The 9,891-nt window shown below is 38.3% G+C and overlaps 1 protein-coding gene across 1 annotated transcript; it reads right to left on the bottom strand.

Annotated features, from left to right (window-relative positions):
* Nucleotides 1-6: 6 nt before the first annotated feature.
* LOC123653625 (zinc finger protein Xfin) lies at nucleotides 7-8,081 on the bottom strand. The gene is made up of 6 exons (XM_045589620.1): nucleotides 8,061-8,081; nucleotides 5,898-7,795; nucleotides 5,247-5,729; nucleotides 1,847-1,948; nucleotides 664-820; nucleotides 7-217 (listed from the first exon to the last, which is right to left on the bottom strand). Exons 1-6 carry the CDS (start codon nucleotides 8,079-8,081, stop codon nucleotides 26-28), a joined length of 2,853 nt encoding a protein of 950 aa, XP_045445576.1. The 3' UTR covers nucleotides 7-25.
* Nucleotides 8,082-9,891: the final 1,810 nt, after the last annotated feature.

The raw sequence follows: 9,891 nt of genomic DNA on the forward strand, positions 1-9,891 counted from the left end.
AAATAATTCAAAACTATACGATTATTTATTCGCTTATCATTAAATGTCGTTTGACAGCTTCAAGCGCGGTTTTAGTATCATACTTGTCTGAGTGATCTGTGGTGAGGTGTGCGCGTAACTGCGCCGCCATGTTGGTGGAGTATGAACACGTACGACACGAGTATAGTGTGAGACCAGGGTGACGACCGCTACGGAGCACGTGTTTGCGCAGGTTTTCCTGGAAATATGATGCAGAATAATTTTCAAATAAAAGTTATATAGGTGGAGCATAGCAGGATTCAAACATCTCTGATGATTGCTGCGGCCGGAATAACCTTGTGCTGTTGTTGTTGTTCTCAGGAGACAAGATGCTTGTCACCTGCATTGAAGCGAGGGACGAGAGTGGCATGTAAAGCGGTTTCAGTGTATCCCACATTACCCGGTTCTACTCCAAAAGCCGGATATATTTTTGAAGAACGGGATATATACGGCTCAAAATCTAGAGCAGTTCGTTTGGGGAAGTGCTTCATAAAACATCACAGCTAAATAACACCGCTCTCAATCAGAATTTAAGCTCCCTTTAAAAAAGCGCAAAAGTTTGAACTTTTTTATTATCTATTGGTATTACAAATGTGGTGAGTATGATACCCTATAAGATTAATATAAATAAAAATATCAACTCACCAAACTTGCGCAAGTAAATTCGCAATGTGGACATGCATAAGGTTTGACTCCCTTGTGACACAGCAGGTGTCTCTTCATGTGACTTGCCTGGTCGGTTTTGAACTCGCACGTCGGACATTCATAGTGTTTTATACGCTCGCCGTGCTTTTTACGGTGTCTGAAATAAAATGTTTACGATTATAATAATAATAATAATAATAATAATTGCATCGTATCATTAATATATTTCGTATAGGTAATTATTATAACTTGCATAAATAAATAGAAGTAGATTACAACGCCATCTAGTTTCTATTTTGAATACTAATAAAGTTCCGAGTATGCTGCCATCTATGTAAAATATTGTTAACTTCTTTAAGGTAAGTACTCACTAAAAGGTTTGACACGAGTTTACTTTCTACGTAGTAGGTGGCGCTACGTTCAGATTTTGATTTTAAATGTAAAGACGCATTTAACTGTCTATTCTTACTAATTTATTTGAAATGAATAAAGTTTTATATTGGTATATCTGTATCTGTTTGTAATACATAGTAAATCACTCTAAAGAGTTAGCTTCTGAATAGTCCGTCTGCGGTTGATACGAATTTTCGTATTTCGAGGCTCAGGTTCAACAGGAAGTTTACTCAAATTCGAGGTTGTCGGTTGTCTTAAAATAAAAAATTTCCCTTAGCATTTGTTGCTCCTGTGACGCTGAAATTTACTAAAGGTAGCGATGCGCTATTCTACTTTGAGGAGGACTTCCAATTTTTTCATGGCTGGGTCTCAGTGCCCGGTTGTCTTAAGTAGTGTTGCATTCCTTGGTGCATAAGGTAGCCAGAGCTCCTGAGTATGGTCAAAGGTACAGTCAGCAATGCGCCTGCGATGCTTCTGATGATGGAGGTGTTTGTAGGTTACGGTAATCGCTTACCATCTGGACCATAAGCTTGTTTGCCACCCTTTCTATTGAAAAAAAACGACTGAACTTCAGACCACGTGACTGAAGTAAAACTTCTGCAATACTAACTGAGAGAAAGAGAGAAAAGAAAAATGCGCTCGCACCTCTCCCATGCTCCATTCGCCACGCCTGATCACACTTTTCATAACTCTCGTCACGCATTCACCAGCTTACTCCCCAAGTCAGACGTTCGTAAAGAAGTTTTACTTCAAAAAGGTAGTAGTACACATGTTGAAAAGAAAAACGTACTTTTGGAGCAGTGCAGTGGAACTGGCGACATAGGAGCAGCCCTCGTGTGGACATCGCCGCGCCTCGCCTTCACAATCCGCCTCGTGACGGCTTAGCCCTTCACTGGGGAGTATAGAGTGCCACTTGAATAGTGTTAAGCTTTGTATTTTAGTTACAATATCATATTTCTTGATATTCAAATCCTTAATCATCATCATGAAAGAAATAAGACCGTCCGTCCATGCCGTCTGTGTGTGCTTTGTATATAATAACTAGCGACCCACCCCGGCTTCGCACGGGTGCAATGCTGATACTAAATATACTACAGAATGTCTTTATTTATAGTGTGAAGCTGGCTTATATAACATGGTTATTAACATAATAACAACAACATTCAAATATGCGTCGTTAGATTACACGTTGTTACAGAATGCGTTGAAGTAATAAAGGTTCACTGCTCGTTCCCCGTAGGTGATAGCGTGATAATATGTAGCCTATATGTTGACCCGACTTTTTAATAATATTCGTGCTAAATTTGAAGTAAATCCATGCGGTACTTTTTGAGTTTATCCCGGACATACATACAGACAAACAGACAAACAAATAAACAGACAAACAGACAAACATTCTAAAAACTATATTTTTGGCTTCGGTATCGTTTGTAGATCACACCCCAAGTATTCTTTTAAAAAAATATTCAATGTACAGTTTTGGCTTTCCTACCATTTTATTAGATGTATAGATTTGGTGTCAGACTCAGGTTAGCATCAAATCTTGGTAATTTTTTTTAACATATTTATATCAATCAAAACGGAGGGGTTTATGCGACGCAACTGTTAAGTATTGACTCGAATTCCTTTGTCCTGTAGTCCGGCTGGAAATAATACAATTACGTGTGTTTATTACGCGTTTTGTTGACTTGAGTACAGTAGACGCTGCGCGCTGGATGATGTTAATAAAACTAGTATAGGGTCTTTGAGATTAATGCTTTAACCAAAAAGAAAAAAAACTACACAATTAATGTATAAAAATAAATAAAATTGGAGTATCTCGTTGTAATATTAAAATAACCGCTTTTTACTAAATACATATGGATGTATACACGATACGTATACCAAAATAACATTTGTTACAATTTTTGTCTGTCTGTCTGTTTGTTCCAGCTAATCTCTGAAACGGCTGGACCGATTTTGACGGGAATTTCACTGGCACTAAATCAATTTAAAAAAAATTACACAACTGCCATGTACTTTACACACACGGATATATACTCTTTTCTTTATTATTATAGAAGTACTAGCTGTCCCCGCAAACGTTGTTTTGCCATATATCTTATTAGCCCCCTTAATCCCCCTCCCCCTACAACTTAGGGGTATGAAAAATAGATGTTGTTCGATTCTCAGACCTACCCAATATGCACACAAAATTTCATGAGAATCGGTCAAGCCGTTTCGGGGGAGTTTAACTACAAACACCTCGACACGATAATTTTATATATTAGATAAAACCGCACTATGTACAGCTTATGATACAGAAATCAAATCTTTAATAAGACATTATCTACAGAGGACATAATTATGACTAAATTGAGAAAAGACAGAAAAAATCTTATTCCAAAATGCAACCATTTTGTCTTAACACTACTGACAAATTCACTACGATTGACTTAAAAAGTTGTTACAATTGAGTGGCTAGAGCCATAAAAATGACATCTCATTAAAGGAAGTGGATACTTAATCTAAGAATTTACGCAGTAAAGCGAATAGTTAGTCGGCTTGGAGGATGATATTAGTTGTAATTCTAACGTAGAACTGGCAACACCGTAACCATTGACACTTCGGTCGCATCCGCCAGCGAGCGTTTGCGGTGACTACATTAATGCAGCGGGTGCAATAACGCATAAGATATTACACAAGTTAGATCATCAACGGTGTTAGACTCTCTCAATGGCTTTACAATGTTCTAGATACGTTGAAAGTTTCAGTAATGGCGGCGTTGACTTGATTCATTCGGCTTGCGGCGGGATTACGTCGGAATAACATAGGACACTCAGCTGACACCACTAATACGATTAATTTCAAAATATCAAGTCATAAAAGTATATATTTATGTGTATAAACGATGACTAACCGTTTGTCTTTGTTTGTTATAAACAGCAGATTCCGTTATGATATGTGTCCGTCAAGACGAGACTGACAAATAAGCTGTAATTGAGATTTACGTGAAATACACGTGTCTCGCTAACGTCAACGAAGGAGGACGTCATAAAAATAACCGAGGAACGTGTATTTATACACTGATGTACGACAAATAAATTGCGCGCTCTGATCTGTCATAACGCGTAAGCTATGCGATTTGGCATCGCACGATCGCATCGAGAATACGTTGAAACACACACGTGCGTACAATAAAATTAAATATCATATCTATTGCCGTAATATTTTGATCCGGCGTTCGAAATACTGGGCTACGGATGGTATTTATTACGGCTCGATATAAAAACATCGTCAGCTGCGATATAGAGGAACGCGCTGTATCAAAGAGATCGTGTCAAGTTATGAATGTTTCCCGATGTTTGTGAGAGAGATGTGTGACGCGCGACACGGCGCATCCGCCGCGTTAGTGCGGCAGATTGATGTCGACGGCGCGCCGCGGGTATTTTTGTTTTTAGCGTTTGTTGTGCATAATTTAATTTATTGTCTCATTGAGTATGTGGCTGAGTGATGCGGGGATTGTTAGAGGGTGTTGTGTGATTTGTTTGTTACTGTTATTGACGCTCGTGCGAGGTCTTTGGTGGTCTTTTTTTAGCCCTATCTAGTTGAAATTGAGATAACTGATGATTTTATTGATTCTAGTTCAACACGGATGTTATTCGTTACGGGTTGATACAATGTGGTTCGAAGATCACGTAATATCGTCGATGTTAAGTGTTATTATAAGCATTCGATAACGACGTTTACCTACTAGGAACATTATTCGTCAACTCAAAGTAGAGCAATGTGGCAAACTAAACTTTTTCTCAGCAGACATAGCCCTTCCAAAGCTGTGATACATTTATAAGTTGTTTCATTTTATTTAGCTAGTTTATGTACACAGTGTCTATTATATTATATTTTATAAATGAAATAATGTATATTCTTTTATTTATATATTACTAGCGACCCGGCCCGGCTTCGCATATATTATACATATAAACCTTCCTTTGGTATAGTGATACCAACTCTAATTACTAAAGGAAACTGCATCAAAATCCGTTACGTAGTTTTAAAGATCTAAGCATACAGACAGCGGGAAGCGACTTTGTTTTATACTATGTAATGTTATAATATTATAACTAGGTAGTTATTTTTCCTAAAATGAAAGGACTAAGAACAAACTAAATATTATTAACATTCAAACTAATAAAAAAAAATCCACTTACCTGTCATTAAATTTCTTTTTACACTTGTGGCATTTTAATTCCTCCTTCGATATTTTTGAGATTACAGCTTCAATCGATGATAACTTCGCCATCTTTGCATCTATGTTCTCGTGTTCAGTCCGCGTATGATTCGACAAACTGGATTGTCTTGTAAAATTAGCTCCACATATCGAACAAATAAACGGCCTTTCAAAAGTATGCAACCTCAAATGTAAACGCAAAGACGCCTTTTTAAAACTCTTCGGACAAAGGGGACAGGCGTATTTTATGATCGAGTTTTTACCCTTTGCAGCTAATGGTTCTGTGTGAAGGACCTCATGGAAAAAACATTCAGCTTGTGAGTCAGTGGTGAACAGACAGTGGCTACAGTTCCACAGAATCGAGGAGTTGATTGTTTCTGACTTTTGAAACTTACAAGCTTTGGCTCGAATGTGGCGCGTCACTTCCTGGGAGAAAATAAATGTCTCTCCGCATTTTGGACACCTGAAAATTGACACTATTATTAAAATTAAAGTAGTTAAATATATAAAAAATATATATGCATGATTTTTACAAACATTATTTTTTTTTATTACCAATAAGCCCGTGAGCTCTACCACAACAGCCAGTTGCATAGAGCAGTAAGACAACTTACACAACTACTCAACTTACTTCTTTCGTATATTGGGGTGGGTTCTTCTAATATGATCCTTGAGTTCCAGTATATTCTTCAAAATAACTTTATCCGTGCAGTATGGACATTTCTTACTCAAGTCCTTTGTAGACAGTCCCCTTTCTCTCAGCTTTTCTTTTCTCCTGATCCTGTGTTCCGATGTCTGTCGATGACGTTTAGCTTCTTCAGATGAACCAAAAGTTTTTGAGCAAACGAGACAAAAGAACGCTTTCTGCTTGTGTCTCGATTTTAAATGAGCTGCCAAAGTTACTGATAATTTGAACTTTTGTCTACAGTGCTGGCATCTATGGAGTTCTTGATAATTATCCGTAGCGGTATGAGCCAACTCGTGCCCTGTTTTGAGGCAGTGTTGTTTGATCTCAAAGTTGTACCTATATTCTTGTTGACAAGTCACACAGCGAAATATTGTCTTTTTTCTTATTATAATGGGCATCGATCTATTGATCACCGCCACTACTTCACTGTGCTCAGAGCTCGACATGTGATTTAACATATCTTGAGAGGTTTCACATTCGAATTTGCAGAAAGAGCACCAGTATCTGCCATCGAAAGAATTGATGGTCTGTTCGTGTTCTTCAGAAAACCAATGTTGCATAAAATTCGAAAGCCAATTCGTGTAAAACTTACAGGGGCTGCACTGAAACGGAGCTTGATGAACTATCGCCTCCATGTTGTTAAGAATCAGCTGCTGGTATACATCAGTTTTTATATTAGTTGCTTTTCTGAAGTGATAGTGCGATATCAAATGTTTTCCCATTAGATGAGTACGTACGCGTGACTTACAACCGGAACATTGAACAAAGTAGGCCTTCCGTTTCCTTTTCTTCTTTTTAATTTTTACCGTTATCTTTGGCTCTACTGTCTTATGGCGTTTTCTCTGTGCTTGTGTAGTGACCCTATCGTTGGCAAATAATGGTCTAGTAGTTCGTTTGTCTGCTACAGATCGTATCGGTTCCAAGTGTCCTGAGAACTCCAATTCATGCTCTGGGAGAACTTTTCGCATGTGCAAGTTAGACATGAGATGTTTGTCATAAATTGCTCGTGAACCGAGTCTTCTGTTACACGGACCACACCAATATTGCACAGATCCCTTGGTTTGAATCGTTGTCTGCATTATTTGGGTTTTTTCATTGGCTCCAGGTATCCATTTACCTTTAGTATGTTCTGGTGGAGGTGCGTCATAATCATATTCTCTGTCGATCTGTTCTTGTTCTTCTCTCATGTCCCAATTTTCGTGTTCAGGTGAAGCTGGTCGCCACTTGCCGCCTGTATAATTTGGTGGTGGTTTCCATTTGCTTCCATGAGGCACTACTTCTTCCTCATCATCATCACTTGTATCATCTGATTCTTCTGTATCGACATCGTCTTTAAAGTTAGTGAAGCTGCTCATATTATACGAAGTTGTCATTAGATCTTTCTTAACAGATCCACTTATGCTAGCAACGGCATTTATTAATTTTGTTTGGTTGTCTTCATTGATTCCTATCCTCAAACTGTGTCCACCTATCCAGTCTTCGCCTCTTAAGTTGTTTTCAATAGGGCTCATTCGAGGAAGATGCGATGAAGATGTAACCGACAGCGTAGTCTTTTTCTCTATACTTGCTTTAGATATAGGTGTAGGTGTCAATCGGGACAAGGATGATTTTTTTACGCTGCTCTGTAATTCTAGAGATTGAAAAAACACGTCAGCGCCGAGACCATACGTCGGCTCCAATGGCTCGATAGAAGTAAGCTCATTTTTCGACTCAGTACATTCGGTTTTCCTTTTTCCGCACCCCTGTTTTCTATGTTTAACGTAGTTGTCGAGACCAACGATGGTGGCGTTACACTTGATGCACAAGTGATTGTCATCGTCGTCGTCATGTGGCGACAGCATCTGAAAATTAGACGCGTATAAATCTTAAGATCGTTCGCCGAAAAGATTGATAGTCGGGCGGGCCGGGGTGGTGACATCGTCGCGGGGTGGAAATAACTCGTTAATCGCGTGGTGCATAGATATTAAGCGGTGACGTCTCGGAGGTCGTCATAGCGAACTGGGGCACTAAATACGCTTCGAATGCGAATAAAATTATTTAGCCGCCGGAATACCTAGTCGTTTCGTGATGATCGATAATGTATGCAAGTCACTACGGTCTCATTACCGAGAAACTTTGTTTCGCCATAACCTAGCATTTGCATAGGACTATCTATCACTCCATTAACGTTCAAAGTAGACCGAGCTGAAGGAATGTGATCGTTCGTCGTCGGGCTGGCTGGGGAATAAATGCGGCGAAATGCTGCAATATGACGGTAGTTTAGTTTTAAAGCGGGTTATTGGTTTAGAATGCGGTGAAAAGGATTTCTAATGGCAGGCAGCGGTTGTCGGCGGTGACAGCACGGTGGGTCCGCGAAGGACAAGTCCGAGGCGCAAATCGTATGCTCATTAATAATTCGCCGTTCACCTGTCCGACTGCGCGCCGCTCTACAACACTTTCACGATAGCCGTTTGGGAATTAGATCGGAAACTGATTTATACTGTTGCGTTTACAATCGCAAGACCTTACGAGAGTGAATATGTATTGGTACCAAATTGATGACTTGCTGTGTTTATTGAGTTTCTCGTACCGCAATGTTTTGATTTATCGATGGTGATGTTTCATTTTGCAATTAATATTAACAAAACATTCGTTTAGTACAATCTAATTCAAGATTCTTCGTTGTTCATTTTAAATCATTTTGTCGTAAATTTGTAACATAATACATGGCTGAAACATTACGAGGAATAAGCTTTTTTTCAACTTTAACTTTTAAGTGCTTCATTATCAATTAATATGTGAGTGTTGTTGAAACCAGAATTATTCCAGGTGATATAACGACTGAATATATTAGGTAATAAAAATAATGACTCGTGGCTTTTAATTTTATTAGCAGTAAAAAGATAAAAATTACGTAAAGTACACCTTTAATGCTAAATTAAATTTATTCGCTCATTAAATATACAATTAGAAAAATAAAGGAAATAATTTGTCAAATGTTTTCAAATGAAAGGTCATACAAAATTTCGACGCTTTCAACAATTTGTGGTAGCACCTGACACGTCAATCTACCGCGTCTGACAGCATTGCAACAACTGACAACAACGGGCGATAAGTGACAACAACTGTCGACAGCTGACAACAACTGTCAAGCTGCTGACAAATGAGCGAGTAGTGAGCCGCGTGTCGATGTCATTACTGTTTCGGAGAATTTAATAATTACTCCGTTGTGGACTTATGACGCGACATTGGTGGTCTATTGATTTTTTAAACGTTTTTTAAATACTATGTTCAAAGGAGGATCATTATTCGATTACCTGTATTGGAAGTATACAACAAAATACCTTCCCCTATTGTGAATGATGTTCATCTAAAGGGTTTTGACTGAATTTTTTTTTAAATTTTTTTCTTACAGGGCAAAATAGTAAACTATTCAGATTCAAGATTGTAATATAAGAGATTATATTATTCGGAAGATTTCAAGTCGGATTGTTCTGTGATAACATCATTAAAACATCTTATGGTTATTGAAATATTAGTCATAACCATGTCGATGTCTGTACGTGAACGATATTTATGGAAACTAAATCGTTGGTAGGTATCTGAAAGGACCCGTTTTGTGTGTCTTTACCAACATCAAGCTACAAAGAACTACATTTCATGAAATCAATTACTTAACTCAATGTCATATCAAACAACAATGGGTTCATTCCTAAGTGTTGAATAAGATATTATTTTCACCCCTTCGAGTGATATTCGCAAGGTTATAAGCTAGCATGTGTGTGTACGTGTATGTGAGACGTGCGTTGGTGTGCGGGACGTCCGTCAGTCACGTGTCCAGTGGACGCCTTGCTGCACGGTTTGCTTGGATTTGGTTCTAGTTATTGAGATTTAATTTATTTATTTTTTTAATGAATACACCACACCATTGTAATGAAAACTTGTTTTCGACCTTACA

Source organism: Melitaea cinxia, chromosome 5 (assembly GCF_905220565.1).
Source record: "Melitaea cinxia chromosome 5, ilMelCinx1.1, whole genome shotgun sequence".
Classification (NCBI taxonomy): Eukaryota; Metazoa; Arthropoda; class Insecta; order Lepidoptera; family Nymphalidae; genus Melitaea; species Melitaea cinxia.

Excerpts from the sequence above, each read along its gene's own strand:
- LOC123653625 (XM_045589620.1), bottom strand. The coding sequence starts at position 8,081 with ATGGCGAAACAAAGTTTCTCG. Across the intron at positions 7,796-8,060 it reads TGGCGAAACAAAGTTTCTCG|ATGCTGTCGCCACATGACGA; the intron begins GTAATGAGACCG and ends TCTAATTTTCAG. Across the intron at positions 1,949-5,246 it reads AAAAAGAAATTTAATGACAG|TGAAGGGCTAAGCCGTCACG; the intron begins GTAAGTGGATTT and ends TATACTCCCCAG.